The sequence below is a fragment of the Pelodiscus sinensis genome, chromosome 9 (genome assembly GCF_049634645.1).
Source record: "Pelodiscus sinensis isolate JC-2024 chromosome 9, ASM4963464v1, whole genome shotgun sequence".
Lineage (NCBI taxonomy): Eukaryota > Metazoa > Chordata > Testudines > Trionychidae > Pelodiscus > Pelodiscus sinensis.
The window spans coordinates 37,790,575-37,806,916 of record NC_134719.1 but is presented as its reverse complement, the minus strand read 5'-3'; the positions used below and the strand labels follow the sequence as shown (position 1 = coordinate 37,806,916).

At 41.1% G+C, this 16,342-nt stretch overlaps 1 protein-coding gene across 7 annotated transcripts in view; it reads left to right on the top strand.

Annotated features, from left to right (window-relative positions):
- Window positions 1–16,342, top strand: part of DPYD (dihydropyrimidine dehydrogenase) — a 680,031-nt gene that overhangs the window by 30,253 nt on the left and 633,436 nt on the right. For 6 of the 7 annotated variants that reach the window (XM_075936591.1, XM_075936587.1, XM_075936589.1 and 3 more), the window contains exon 2: window positions 16,108–16,218. The exons of the other annotated variant lie outside the window; for it this stretch is intronic. In XM_075936591.1, the coding sequence (XP_075792706.1) occupies window positions 16,108–16,218 (111 nt within the window). The remainder of the gene's footprint in view (window positions 1–16,107; window positions 16,219–16,342) is intronic. 7 annotated transcript variants of the gene reach the window in all.

Genomic DNA, 16,342 nt, shown 5'->3' with positions numbered 1-16,342 from the left:
CCATTCCCTTCTTTTCTCTGCCTCCAACTACCCCACCCACCACATCCCTCTTCAGCGACCCTTCTCATGAGGACTTACTAAAACAAGAGATCCATCATCTCCTCTCCATTGGAGCCATAGAGATGGTACTGGTAGAGTTCAGGGGGAAAGGGGTTTATTCTCACTATTTCCTCACCCAGAAAAAAAAACGGGAGGGTGGAGACCCATACTCGATCTCCGGAAGCTCAATCAGCACCCCCGGAAACAACGGTTCAAAATGGTAACACTAGCCACTATAATACCATACTTAGACAAGAAGACTGGTTTGTAGTCCTCATCCTTCAGGATGCTTATTTCCACATCGCCATCCACCCAGCACACAGATGATTCCTTTGTTTCACAGTGAACAAAGAGCATTTCCAGTATCGAGTGCTGCCCGTTGACCTTGTTCTCAAAGACCCTGGCAGTAGTGGCAGCCCACTTGCGTTGAAGGGGTGTTATAATTTTCCCCTACCTCGATGATTGTCTTATAAAAGGCTGCTCTCGGGAAGAGACACATCATATGTTTACAAGAGCGAGACAGACTTTCGACTCCCTAGGCCTGATAATCAACTAACAGAAGTCCACGATCAAACCATCTCAAACCTTGAACTTCACAGGCGTGTGACTCGACTCTTCTTCAGCACGAGCCTACTTACCCATTGAATGGTTCCAGTCTATCCAGGATCTATTGTCCATCTTGATCCATGCTCCAACTGTCCCAGTACTCACATGCCTACAACTGATGGGCCACATGGCCGCCACAACATTTGTAGTCCTCAGTGTAAGGCTACATTTCCATTGCACTGGCTGGCATCAGTGTATACCCCTATGAGGCACCATATCCATAAGTTAGTGGCTCCTCCGGTTCATGTTCTCATATCTCTAAAATGGTGGACCGAACCAAACAACCTCCTACAGGGTATTCCGTTGCACTAGCCTCAAACTTCGGTACAGATAATCACAGACGCCTCACTCACCAGCTGGGGTGCCCATATGAACAGCATGATGGTACAGGGTTGATGGTCAACAACAGAAGCATCTCTCCACATAAATCTTCTCAAGCTCAGGGCAGTCTTCAATGCCTGCAGACAATTCCGGACCTACATAAGTGGGACAACCACCAGAATACTTACCGACAACATCACCATGATGTATTATATAAATCGCCAAGGTGGAGCATGGTCCCAATCTCTCTGTGCAGAGCAATCTGTCTCTGGAACAAGTGCATTTGCAACTAGACCACATTAATAGTATCATATTTACCCGGTGCCAACAATGTTATTGCAGATTCATTGAACAGGCATTTCATACATGGCCATGAGTGGGAAATCCACACAAATGTCCTCCATCACATTATTCACTGTTGGGGTTTCCACGAGTAGACCTTTTTAGCACCTACAAGAATGCAAAATGCCTATTTTATTGCTCGAGAGCAGATATCGGTCAGGAATTCTAGGGCTATGTCTAGACTACAGGGTTTTTTTTTTTAAAAAAGTGGCCTTTTTTTGAAAAAATGTCACCTGTGTCTAGATTGCCGCCTCCTTTTTTCAAAATTAAGTCAAAAGAATGCAGCAGTTTTTCTGACAGCGGTAAACCTCATTTTACGAGGAAGAGTGCCTTTTTTCGAAAGATCTTTTTCAAAAAAAAAGGCGTTCTTGACTGGAAACAGGGCTTTTTTGAAAGAGAGCATCTAGATCAGTTTTTCTTAAACTTTTTAGGACTGAGAAACACCAAAAAATACTTTTTTTATGAGGAACACCAAGGATTTTTGGTTGAGTAAAAAAAAAAGTCAGGGGAAAAGGGTTGGAGGGGGGAGGAAGGAAGTTATCGAGGAGAAAAAAAAAAAGGTTGCCTGCCCATTTAAGGGTGGCCATTTTGAATTCTGTTGCTGTCTGACTGCCTCATGACAGAAAACAGTTTAAGAAACACTGATCTAGATTGCCTGGGTGCTCTCTTTAGAAAAAGTGGATCGCTTTTTCGAAAAAGTTGTGGCTGTCGAGACAATCTCTTTCAAAAGAAGCTTTTTTGAAAGTTTCTTTAGAGAAAGCTTCTTTCGAAAGCCGCGTGTAGTCTAGACGTACCCTAGGAGACGCCTTTCTTCTCCATTGAGGGACTGCCTTATTATACATGTTCTCTCCAGTTGTATTTATACCCAGAGTCTGGGAGAAGATCAGTTCCGATGGAGCGAGGTGAGCCTCATAACCTCCACCTGGCCACGTCAACCATGGTACCCATTCCTCTACCGAATGTCTGTGCAGGCACCATGTGCCCTCCCCATCCTACCGGACTTACTCACCCAGGACCACAGATCTCTCTTCCATCCAAAGCCTCAGACCCTACACATAAACTGCCTGGCTCCTAGCTGGTTCGGCACATCTGAAGATCACTGCTCAGATCAAGTCAAAGAGGTCCTGATGCACAGTAGAAGGGACACCACCCGAGCGACTTACCTTGGAAAGTGGCAGACATTCGCTACATGGTGCTTCAACAACCAAATTAACCCATGTGCATCACTCCTGCACCAGATCCTCAACTACCAGTACATCCTTTATTTGAAGCAAATGGGCCTCGTGGTTGCCTCTTTGAAAGTACAATTAGCGGCAATTACCGCCTTCTGTCATTCCATAGATGGTACCTTGGTGTTTGCCTACGCAGTTACCAAAACATTTCTAAAAGGATTGGCAAATCTTAATCCACCTCACAGACCCCCACCTCCACTCTGGAACTTGGACCCAGTGCTGGACACTAACTTGTCCTTTCTTCGAGCCCTTAGCCATGGCGTCAATCCGCATGTTGAAACTCAAGCTGGTCTTTTTGCTGGCTATAATGTCAGCCCACAGAATCAGTGAGCTCGCAGCCCTGATGTTAACACCACTGTACACAACATTCAGCAAGGATACGGTGGTGTTACGATCTCATCTAGCCTTTATTCCCAAAGTCTGTTCCAAATTCCATATTAATGAACCAATTATACTTCCTTCCTTCTTCACTAAACCACACACCTCACCTCTCAGGGCTGAGTGTGTAACATAAGGAAAGAGAAACAATGAAAAGATTATAGTCAAAAGGAAAGTACAGTGGAGTTCCGATTATCTGACCTTCGGTAATCCGACGCTCTGTTTTATCCAACCCTGTAGCTCCCAACAAAGCGGCGCTGGCAGGAAGGGCATCAGCGGTTCCAGGGTGTGGGCTGGGAGAATGGCCCCACTCGCTGCCCTATCACTCTCGCTGCCCTATCACTCTCCACTGATGCTGCTCCTGCCGGCACCGCTTCATCCCCGGGTGCTACAGGGAGGGGACGAAGCAGCCGCTGGCAGGAGTGACATCAGCAAACAGGGCCATTCTCCCACCCCGTGCCCGAAAGCCACTGATGCTGCTTCTGTCAGCGCCGCTTCATCCCAGAAGCTGCAGGCATCAGCAGCTCCAGGGTGTGGGCAGGGAGAACGGCCCCACTCGCTGCCTCATCGCTCTCCTGGAGCTGCTGTTGCCACTCCTGCTGGCGGCTGCTTCGTCCCCTCCCTGTAGCACCCAGGGACAAAGCGGTGCCGGCAGGAGTGGCATAGCGGCTCCAGGAGAGCGACAGGGCAGTGAGCGGGGCCGGGCGCCCGGGAGCTGCAGAGAGGGAAGGGGCCAGGGCCAGGCAGGGATGGGGCCAGGACACATACAGTAGAGTTCCTATCATCCGACGTATTCGGTAATCCGACCACATGTTAGTCCTGTTTAGGTCAGATAATTGGGACTGTACTGTAGTTTTTTTCGGGAGATAATTGCATGAGTCATGGCTGAAAGATCGGACACAGTGATCCAGAACAGATACCAATCCAGAAACAGGATTCTCATAGACTCATAGACTTTAAGGTCAGAAGGGACCATTATGATCATCTAGTCTGACCCCTTGCACAATGCAGGCCACAGAATCTCACCCACCCTCTCCTAGAATAATCCTCTCACCTATATCTCAGATATTGAAGTTCTCAAATGGTTTAAGGACCCCAAGATGCAGAGAATCCTCCAGCAAGTGATCCATGCCCCATGCTACAGAGGAAGGCGAAAAACCTCCAGGGCCTCTGCCAATCTACCCTGGAGGAAAATTCCTTCCCGACCCCAAATATGGCAATCAGCTGAAGCCTGAGCATGTGGGCAAGACTCACCAGCCAGACACCCAGGAAAAAGATTCTAAGTCTAGATACCATAAAAAATACAACTTGAAGGTAATCGGAGGTGATGGGATTGCGCCTATTTACATTATGATTGACATTTGGCCCATAGAGAAGGAAAAGCGTATGGGTTTTAGAAAAAGGACAGACGAACATTGGTGCATCAGTGATATTAGATGCAAAAGTTAACTTGATACAGACACACAGTGATGTGGTCAAAAAGTTGCTGGAACTTAATATAAATACAGCAGTAACTGACCAATTGTAGTATATGCCATTCTCTAAAGCTCAATATAAAGGGGGTAAACAACCCTAAGTCTAGCCATGCTCAGTGGATTGGTCCATGGAAGAATTTTCTGTGATGTTTTCTCCTCTGGTTGAGGAATAGAGATTTAAATAAAAGGGCTCCTCCTTTTGTCAATGAAATTGAGGCAGAGTTCAGGAGTCTGTGGGCTCCCACTGCTGATCAGAGAGAGAGGAAAAAGACAACCTTGGGCATTCAAACAATGCCAGCAAAGGAGGAGCTCAAGAGCTGTTCTCTCCTGTCAGTCTCATCAAATACTTACTCTGGTCATCTTTTTGCTATTCAAACATATAAAGTAACCCTTAGATCTTCAGCAGCTTTACATTTTATAGTGCTGAATAGACATTTAACTAAACAATTAATTGCCACAGCACCTTGTGACTTTGTTTGAAGTCATTTTGATGAGACAGGAGTAATCTGGGGTGAGATTTAGGTTAGTTGCAAATTCATGTAACAACATTTCACAGATGAGGGAAACTGAGATATAGAATGACTAAGTGACTTACCTAAGGTCAAAAGCCTTTATTAGTGGTCTGCAATTCCTGGCTTATCAAGTCTTCTGTTGAATTTATTTGAAAATATTGCCTGAGGATGGTTGAATAGGAGACTAAGAGCCAGGAATTCCTGCCCAGAATGACTACTTTTAAATAATTTTACGTTTTGATTTACTAAAACAAATTATTGACATATTGGTCACTATAATGTATTTTGTTGTTTCACTATCTTCACATTTTCATTGTTGGATAGAAGATTAGTCCATGTTATGCACTATGTATATAGTTTTAATCAGTATTTAAATAGAAGCTTTGTAGCAATAAACATTTAATGAATAGCTTACAGTTTATTTAGAAATTATATTGTTGTGCCTACATAGGTCAACATAACCATTTATCACAAGTTGTTAAAATTTTAAAAACATCTTAGTCATCTTTATATGTCACTCATTCTCCTGTGCATTAAATATGAGCAGTTGATAACATTTTAGAACTTGCAGCATAATGAGCATATTCCCACCTGAAAAGCAATATATGATAAAATGAAAGTTTGTTTTAATAGTGAAGGCTTGGCTTGATGTGAATAATTGGACATAGGTCACACCTCATTTCTTGGGTTACAGGATTAGAGAGCTAACTGGATCAGCAAGCTAAAATAGAATGGCTTCACTAGCGAAGATGAGGAATAGTTTAAAATGGACAAGATGAGTCAATACAAGGTGGAGATAACGAGTAACTCATACATGGACAGTGCATGGCATGCTGTACAATCATTGGTTCCTACAAACAAACCAAGGCAATCTTAAAACACACAATGCATTGTATAATAAATGCAATGTAATATGTAAATGTATAATAAAGGATCAGGTTTGGGATATGTGGTGTGTCCTCTACCCACTCCCTATGCTTGAATCTTATCAATTGAGCATGGTTTTGTTGTATAAAGGAACCTACGTGATGAGACTGGAGTTGAACTGAGCTCTTGGGGACCACACTGAAGAGTTCTTGGAGGAGTCTCAATGTAGTTATGTCATGACTCAGCTCTGTTTGTCTGCTTGTCTGCACACATGCTCCCCTTAGCATAAGAGTTGCAACTTAGCATTAAGGGAAATGGCACTGGAAAGATATAAGAGGATTTACATAGGAGAAGATTAGTACTATGCTGAAGAAGTAGTTTAAATCTAAGGGTGGGCACTTAGATTTTTCCACGATGCTGACTATGTGGCTTCTCTGGGGTTGGAGCACCCGTGGGGAAAAATTTGTGTGTACTGGTCACCCACTGGAAACCCCCTATCAGCTTCCCCTCTCCCCTCAGTGCCTCTCATGAAATGGTGGGCCCCACTGATCAGTGACTCTCCTTTCCTCCCTGTGTATCCTGCCTGCTACAATCAGCTGTTGTGTGGTGTTAAAGAGGCTGTGGGGCGGGAGAGAGGAAAAGTGGAATGTGGAGGTAGAACTGGGTGGGAAGAGGTGAGGAGTAGATGGGAAGAAGTGCTGGGAACTTGCTGGAAGGGTGGAGTGTGGGGGGTGGGACCTGAGGCAGAGCCAGGGGCTCAAGAACCGCCTGACAGTTATTGTTGGCCACCTATGTTACAGACTCCCCAGAGAAATACTAGGAGGAAATTGAGACTGGATGAAAAAGGAACTCCAGAGAGCAGCATTTAAAAACAATTTTTGCAGAGCATGTCAGAGGTCTCTTTAAAAATTACTTACAGACCACAGCAAAAATCAGTTGACTGACACTGGAATTTTCAAAAATATAGAGCCAATTGGCAGTCATGGAAAAATATCAGGGATTTTGTTTTGTTTTTTGTTTATTCTATGATAAAGCTGATCAAAGCAGAAGTTTAAAAGGAATATTTCTGGTGGCTAAAACTTTACAAATAATATGTGCAATGTTAGGAAAGGAATATTAAAAAAGCACAAAAAAGAAATAGAAGTTGTTAAAAAAAAAAGTAAAAAAAATAAAAAATACCTAAAAGGTTAGGGAAAACATAATGCCTGTTATCAATTTGCATATATCAAAAAAAAAAAAGGAGCTGGCTTTCAAGAATGGAATTTAGTGACTATGATTTTTCAAGTAAAGTGTACTAAGTAAAAAATATGCAAAAGACATAAAAGATAGGCCTAACGCCACAAGGTACATACTATTAAAAGAAGTTTTGCACAAGTTAATGTGACAGAGCTAAGAGGAGACTAATTAGGGGTATTAAAATAATAAAGCATTAAAAAGAACATTGAAAGGTTTAATAATGCTTAGTTATACAATAAAACCTAGTTATGACAGTAAAATTCAATGTAGCCATGCCCATGAAATCCCTAGTAATCAAACAAATTATGCAATGGGGATGTCAAGTGGTGACAAACAAAACCACTATCTTTTTTCCTCTGAATGCATTTACAGCCTTCAAAACAAAAGTCCCTTTCCCAAAAAGTGTATCTATGAATAATCAATTGTGGTGGCCACTCTAAATATGAGAACTATCGAATTTACATATTTTAACAATAAATGGCTTTATTAAAGTCTGTTTAAAAATTAGAAATTTCTACATGGTTTAACTGCTTATGCATGTTCTAGTGGTGAAGTAACCTAGGCATGTTCATGGATTCAAACATAAGTAAATAAACTGTAGTGCTAAGTTTAAAAATAAATAAACCGTGAAAACACAGCAATTATTAGAGCCTAGGCCAAAAAAGTTATCATCCCTATATAAAAAAATATGTGCACACACACACACACACACACACAGAAACACCAAAACATACTCAAAAAGTAAATTAAACTAATTACTATTTAAAATGTAATCAACTCAAATGTGTCATCTGTTCAACCTTGCAATTTACAAAAAGGAAAATTTCAGAAATATAACATAATTTAAAAATATCAGTGGCCCATCTGGCAAAGCTAAGCCATGCAAATTTAAAACATTTATTTGGTTTCTTGTAATACATTGTGTACAACATAGCAAAAGACCTCAAAATTAAAAACAAGCATTTTTTAAAATGTAAAAGCATATGTAAAATACATTGTTTTTCTTAAAAAAAACTACCAAAATCCATCCAAATGTTTCATTCAAAATTGCACAACTAACATAGACTGTCTTTGGAAAAGAAGCAACATCTTTCAATCTTAACTTTGTCTTCTGGTGTCTCCATTATTTCTACAAAGTGTAACTTTTTTTAGGTTTACTGTATAACATAAAATGTGTGATATGCCCTATGACCATCTCCTTACTCTTGAATCTGATCAACTTAGCATAGCTTTGCAATAGGACAAATTAAAAAATATGAGTTTTATAAAATTAGAGCTGAACTGAGTTCTTGGGGAACCAAGTAGAAATGATCTCTAGGAACTCAGCCAATATCCATCACATGGTATAATAATTTAACCTCCATATAGCACTGGCCTTACATGAACATGACACTAAGGGTGTCACTGACATGGATTATTGTTATTATATTCCCCTGTTTCCCTTTAAAGGAAGTCAGAAATGATACTAGGGAGTTGTTCTGATCATTAATCCATCATTGTCATTGGAATTTGGCAGTCCCTTGATTTGAGGATAATCTTTGCCAGAGATTTACATTTGAGTCCTGAGGTGACTCAGAAGTCTGATTCTGGCAACTGCAGATCTGCCTGCAGTAGGTACAGACATTTTCTGGTGGGCCAGCTGCCTACTGAGAGAAAGTTCTTTTGTTTCCCTTTTTGTCTCTTTGTTTTTTTGACCTTAGAGGGCAAAGCACTACTTCTCAAAGAGGATGCCTGCCTTGTGGAGGTTATGGTGTCATTGAGATTGGTTGGTAGCTTGCTCCTCCCAACTTATATCCACATCAGTTTCCTTGAGATACACTTTCAGTGTATCTTTGTAGCATTTCTTCTGGCCACCAGAAGATCTCTGAACATATGTAAGCAGAGCATATGTAAAATACATTTAAAAATAATCTACCAAAAATCCATCCAAATGTTTTATTTAAAATTGCACAACTAACACAGACTGTCTTTGGACAACAAGCAACATCTTTCCATCTTAACTTTGTCTTCTGGAAGCTGAGAGTTTGTCATCTATACACAATGTCTAGCCCAAGTGAATTGGTGTATGAGGATCATTGCTTTAATGCTGGTGACACTGGCCTCAGCGATGGTGCTGGGGTTAGTGAAGTGATCTTCCTACTTGATATGAAAGATCTTCCCAAGACAACATTGGTGGTACCTCTCCAAACTCTTAGGGTGCTATCAACAATTCACCCAGATTTCACATCCAGAAAGGAGTGTAGGAATAACAATTATTTCATAGACCTGGATTTGGTGTCCAGTCAGTGGTCATAGTTTATGAAAACATGTCAGAGTAATTTCCCAAAAGAAGCACTTGTGCCCTGGATACTTGTGCACTTGGTCTCACTGTCAATGTTTGCATTTTGAGAAAGATGGCTACTGAGGTAAGAAGTGCTCCACAGTCTGCCCCTTGATGGTGATTTGTGGTGGGTCATGTGCAAGGTCTGAAGCAGGCTGATGGAATACATTAATCTCCACAATATTGAGAGTCTTAGGCTTTGGTAAGCTTGTGCCAAAAAAAAAAAAAAAAAAAAAAAAAAAAAAAAAATCCAGTGAGGAGTGAAGGTCATTCTCAGTGTACATGAAAATGTCACAGTCATGAGCATATTATAAAGAAGTAATGTACCCCTAAGAACTTCAGACTTTAGCAGAGATGTTGAAGATGAAAAGCTACCCGTCCATTCTGTATTGGATGTTAGCTCCATTGGGGAAACTGCCTTTAGTGAGGACTAAAATGACTGCTAAATAGATAGATAACAAGGCTGGAGCAAAACCACATTCTTACTTTACCCAGTTTTGATGATAAAAAGGTTCATTTCCAGGCCATTATAGACAATAGTGGCAGTCATACGATCATGAAGAAGCCTTAGGACTTTTACAGATTTTGGAGGGCAGCCAAACCTTTCTAGCACTTCCACAAGGCTTCACAATTGATATAGTGAAAGGCCTTGGTTCAATCGATGAAGGCAATGTACAGGTCCTCATTTTGCTCTCGAGACTGTTCCTGTATTTGCAAGGCAATGAAGATCATATTGGTTATATTGCAGCAGGGGATCCTGGCAACTGCACTGACATTCTGGTAGTGTTTCCTCAGCAAAGGGGAAGTAATCAGTTTAAGGAAATACAGGCAAGAATTTTTCCTGTTGTAGTAATGTCTCGATAATTTCCACACTCTGACATATTCTTTCCTAAAGATTGTAACAATGTAGGCATTTCTCAGTTCTTCCAAAATCTTCTCATTATATCAGACATATGAAGAAAAGTGTGTGTTGTTTTCTTACCAGCTCTTCACCTTCAAACTTTTTGTAGACTTCAGCTGATATGCTATCTGACCCTGCTGCCTTATTGTTCTTGGTGCATGTGTGTGAGCAAGAGATTCTCTTTCATGTCTGCTGAGGTATAGATTAGATAGTAGCATCAGAGACAGTTGGCTTCTGATTCAGACATCTTGACTTTAATTGCTTCTATACCTTTAAAATACATGGACTTCTCCTGAACAGAAGTGGTGTGGTATCATGCGACCATGGTCCGTAAATAGCCCTTATTGCCTCAGAAAGCTCTTCACATCCTATTTATCAGCAAAAATCTCAATTTTCTTGCCAGTACTTGTAAGTTTAAGTATATTGGATAGGTTGTATTTGGGATTTTTCATAGAATCATAGAATATTAGAACTGGAAGAGAACTTGAGGTCATCAAGTCCAGTCCCCTGGCCACAAAACAGGACAAAGCATCATCTAGATCATCCCTAATAGACATTTATTCAACCTGCTCTTAAATATCTCCAGTAATGGAAATTCCACAACCTCCCTAGGCAATTTATTCCAGCGTTTAACCACCCTAACAGTTAGGAAGTTTTTCCTAATGTCCAACTTAAACCTCCCTTGCTGCAATTTAAGACAATTGCTTTTTGTTCTGTCATGAGAGGCTAAGGAGAACATTTTTCTCCCTCCTCCTTAAAACACTCCTTTAGATACTATTTGTGTTCTAATGTTTGTGCAAATTACATAGCTCTTGAAAAAACATTTGCCAGCAGTGTCTGGGTAGCCCTAACACTCGAGGTTTGGGGGAAATTATTTCAAGAAATAATGTCATCTGTAAATATTATAGGCTGATATTGAGTAAAGAGACTACGAACAGAATTACCTTGGATCTTTTCTTGCTTTCCCCAATAATATCTGCCCCTAAGATTATCAGTTTTTCTTTGGAGGGTATCTGTTCCACAGATCCATTAACCCTACACAGATTTGCAGCTGCCTTCATTTCTTCTACTCAGATAAGTCAAACTGTACTGTTTATATTTTCATTTCAGTGAAATAAAAAAATATTTTTGCTATCAGGAAATGATCAGCCTGGTCTTTTGGTTTGAAAAGGGTGTGTGCAATATTAAACTGATTGTACATAGTCTCTTGTTAGGGCATGTATATGATGAGAGGTTTTTGAATGTTTTGCTCCTCATATTAAACCTGTATGAGACTATTGTTTTCTCCATTAATATTGGATCTAATTACCGTTCAACAGAATGCATTTGTACAGCACATTTTGTTTGAGCAATTTGACAATAATAAATCATAATGGAATTACATTTGCACACTTAGGCTATTTTAAATAATAACTAGAATTATGTGTATAATATTAAATACAGTATATGTTTCTGCTGTTATTTTAAAAGTATATGATGATTTGTCTGCATATAATCTCGAAAGGGATTTACATTTATGTAGGTAATTATTGTAATAAACTCTTAAAATATACGTTACTTCTATTCAATGCCAGACCTTTTTTCTGCATTAATTCTAGAACATACTCTACATATGCAGATTCTTCCTTTGGTGGTTTTCCCACCATTTGTTGCAATATTGAAACCAAATAGATCAATACCCAAAGGAGTACATCTGTTATAGTATATTACTAGAAAAGTGTAACTCATTTCAGAGCCTGATGAGATAATTGTAATATTCATAGTTAGGAACACTATGTTATCTCTAAAAGATAGGGGTAAAATGTTCAGAAGTATCTGACTGATTAAGGCTGTTGAAGTGTCTTATTGAAAATCAATGGGATTTAGGATTCTATGTCAATTTTGAAAATGAGATTTAGGCTCTCAAGTCACTTAAATACTTTTCAAAATTGAACCCCTCATCTTCCTTTATTACAATTGTGTATGTCTGTTTGAGGCAAGGGTTTTGAATTAGGTGAAGATCTAGAGTAAATGTATAACATTCATTTAATTGCATCAGAGGGATAGCTGGGGTAGTCTGTAAATGGACAAAATTAAAAAAACAACAAATAGTCTAGCAGCACCTTAAAGGCTAACAAAACATGTAGATGGTATTGTGAGCTTTCATGGGCACAACCCACTTCTTCAGATAAATGGAGTATTAAAAGTCCAGATCCAAGAATAAATAAATCCTGTGTTTGTCTCTGTCTGTGGCATTGGAGCAAATCCAGTTATATTTTAGGGCTTGGCTGTAAGCAATAGATTGAGAAATTTGTCTTGGATGGAAGCTAGAGGCATGAAGGTAAGTGTAGCAATCGGTACGTTTCCGGTATAAGGCCATGGAAATGTGTCTGTCATGTAATTGTACTATAGTGTCTAGGAAGTGGATCTCTCATGTGGACTGACCTAAGCTGAGGTTGATGGTGGGGTGAAAGTTGTTAAAATCCCTGTGAAATTCTTCAAGGGTCTCTTTCCCGTGGGTCCATATGATGAAGATGTCATCAATGTAGTGTAAGTAGAGCTAGAGGGTGAGAGTGGAGGAAACATTCAAGGTCAGCCATAAAGACATTGGTATATTGTGGGGCCATATGGGTGCCCATGGCTGACACCATGTGGGTGCCCATGCTGCTGACTTGAAGATAAAAATTGCCTCCGAATACCTCAAACAAATTCTTTCCAGAAACCACACAGCACACCTCCATCATAATCATCTAGAAACCCACCCCTGCAGTCAGCTCCAGTGCCAAGTTTGTCCACAAATCTACACAAGCAATTTCACCAATGGATCCAATCACAACAGCCACTCCGTCAGGGGCTTATTTAACTGCAGATCTACTAATGTGATCTATGCCATCAAATACCAGCAATGCCCTGCTGCCATGTATATTGACCAAACTGAACAATCTCTATGGGAAAGAATTAATGGATACAAATCAGATATCCAAAAATGCAACACACAAAAACCTGTTGGAGAACACTTTAACCTGCCCAGGCACTCATTCATGGATCTTAAAGTCACCATGTTGTTTCAGGCCAATTCCACAAGCCGAATAATCAGGTAAGGGTTGGAACTCAACTTAATTTACAAGTTAGATTCCTATCACAGAGGTATGAATAAAGACATTGGCGGCCAACAACTACCTTCCACATCCTAATAACTTAACCAAATAAACAATGGGTACTTAAAGAAAGTGCAAATTGTTCTTCTTAGTTTCTTGTAACTTGAGCACTCTAATTCACTATTTTTGCCCTCTTCTTTCCCCCCTCCTTCCTCTACTTATTCTTGGATCTGGACTTTTAAAACTCCATTCATCTAATGAAGTGGGTTGTGCCCACAAAAGCTCATGATACCATCTACATCTTTTGTTAGTCTTTAAGGTGCTGCTAGACTATTTGTTGTTTTTTAAGTTTATTCATTTATTTAGTTTACAAAGTCTTCATGTTAATATCTTGAAGACCTTGATCAATCACCCATCCCAGAGAGAGCAGTGATTACAACACACTATTTGTGTTGGTGTAGCCAGTCCTTCAGCCACTTGTTTGCCAGGCTGTCAGGAGCAGTGAACACCCACTTTCATTCTGAGCTTCATACAGCTTCACCATGAGCAATAAGAAAATATACATATTTTATTCCCTGTGATGGCAAAGTACAGGCAGTCCCCGGGTTACATGGATCCGACTTACATCGGATCCCTACTTACAAACGGGGTGAAGCAACACCGCACCAGCTGCTTCCCCCCAGCAGACCAGGGAGACGTGAAGCTAGCGCCCCCCCCCTCCCCAGCAGACCAGGGAGACGCGGAGCGGCTTTTTTCAGCAGACACCTCAGCTTGAGAATAAAGGACTGAGGGAAGTGAGGTGTGGGAGAATAAAACTGAGCTCTGGAGAAATGTTTGGCTAGAGTTTCCCCTATAATATGTACCAGTTCCGACTTACATACAAATTCAACTTAAGAACAAACCTACAGTCCCTATCTTGTACGTAACCCGGGGACCGCCTGTATACAGTTTGCATGTGCATGCGTGTGTATTCTTTTTTAAAGTAAAACTGGGGGGAAACCCCCCTTAAATTCAAGTGGCTGAAAATAGCAATATGCTCCCCTGGGGTCATTAGTAAGATTTGAATCTGGAACACCATCCAAACTGATCAATTGAAGTGAAGGGTTAACTGATAATACTAGTAGACTCTTATCCTGTATGTTGTTTAGCCACTGGAGGGGGACTGTGACGGGGCAGACCCGCTCGTGGCGGGGGCACCCGCCCAAGCCACACTGTATGGCGGGACGCCACACGCCGCCCGCCTCTGCCTGGGGTGTTCGGCCGCGACACGGAGCGCTCCGGCCTCCGGCGCGCCGGAGGACGTCAGCCGGGTGCCGGGGAGACGTCAGCCACGTCGCCCTGGCAACGGGGGGAAGCCCAGGCACGCGGGGCGGGGTCGCTGGGAGACGCTGGGGTCGCGACCCCGGCACCAACTTTAAAATGGCCCGGCTGCACCGAGGTGGAGAGGAGAAGGAGTTGAGCGTATTGCCCAGGTGGAGGCAAGCGGTGGCAGCAGTACTCCACAGGGTGAGTGGTCCGAGCCGGGCAGAGGGACGCCGGGGGACGACGGTGCCAGAGAGGAAGGAAGCAGCCCAGGGCAGAGTCAGGATTGACTGGTGGGCTGATGTGTTAAGGGGTCGCACCCCGTCAGCCGGGTTCAGGTCAAACTGAACCTGAACCCTTAGGGCCCTGGGCTGGGGCCCATGAGAGGGGACGGGCCCGGGCCCCCCTTCCCCTCCCGCCTTGCCAGGGAGAGGGAAAACGAAGATAATCGCGTGAAAAAGGGAAACTGAAGGACTCGGAGCTCTAGGACAAGAGGGAGCCCTTGGGACAAACGCCGCGGGGCGACCCGGGGCGTCACAGGGACATAGTCAAATTTTGCAAATGGGTTACATAACAATATGCTAGGTGATAATAGAGCATTTGGAATCCACATACTAGGCTATCATACTCTAGGTGGGGAGTATGATCTAATAGTCAAGACAATGGCTATTGAAAGTGCAGTCAAGTATGTAAATTTGACATTCTGAAAAGTAATGTGACTAAATGAATTTTACTTGGATCACTGTTCAGCTGTAATAAAAATAACTTTTCAGTTGCTTTATTAATAAAATACAAGGAAATGATGCATTTAGCCATAGATAGAGGCGCGAGGGGTCCATTGACAAAAACTTACACAATTCAGAGAGATATTAAAACTTGTCACGGGAAGAAGTAGGACTAAAATCATTGTATGTCTTTGTCTGTTGTTTAGAGCAGTATTGAAATGATCAATGTAGACAAACATTTATTTGTGCCATGCCATAGAAAAACTTATTGAAGGAGAGAGATAATTAATTTATGCTGTATAGTGTCTCACTAGGACTTTAGAAGCATGTCCTAGGTATTGGAAATGATGAAGCAACATTATGTGGTCTTTTATTTTCAAAATGTAGAGCTTACCAAGAAAAATATAATGGAAAAGAATTACCTGGCATGTGTATAGACGATAGGTAAGAGGCATACAACAATAGAATGTACTACAAATTCAGATTAGAGCTGCAACTAGATGTCATATATTTTTGTTTTAGTAAAATGTAGCAATACCTCAAATACTCAAAATCTAGAGTGTATAAACTGGAGCAGGAAATAATCTAAACACATTCATTTAAAATTGATCTGTTACTTAGTTCTGTTCTTTTACAATTTGTTTTTTAACATTACAAAACATTCATTTGTGCTTTGATGAGATGGGATCAGTTGAGCATGTACATTTTTAAAATTGTATTGTTTTTTTGAGCTTTTAATCTGAATTTTAAAATTATTCATTTTGTTGTTTACAGAACATTCTGGCTTTAAATCCTCAAATAAAAACTCATACAACTCTACATTCAAGTGCAGCAAAGAAACAAGAAAAGAAATTTTGGAAAAGGAATGCTGATAAGAGCTGTTCAGTAAGTATCATACTTATGACAGATCTGAAAAATGTCAGAAATTTCAGTGTTAGGTTTCCCATATAGTTAATCAGCTATCAGATTACACCTATGTAAATTAAGGTTAATGGCATTTGGCACTTAC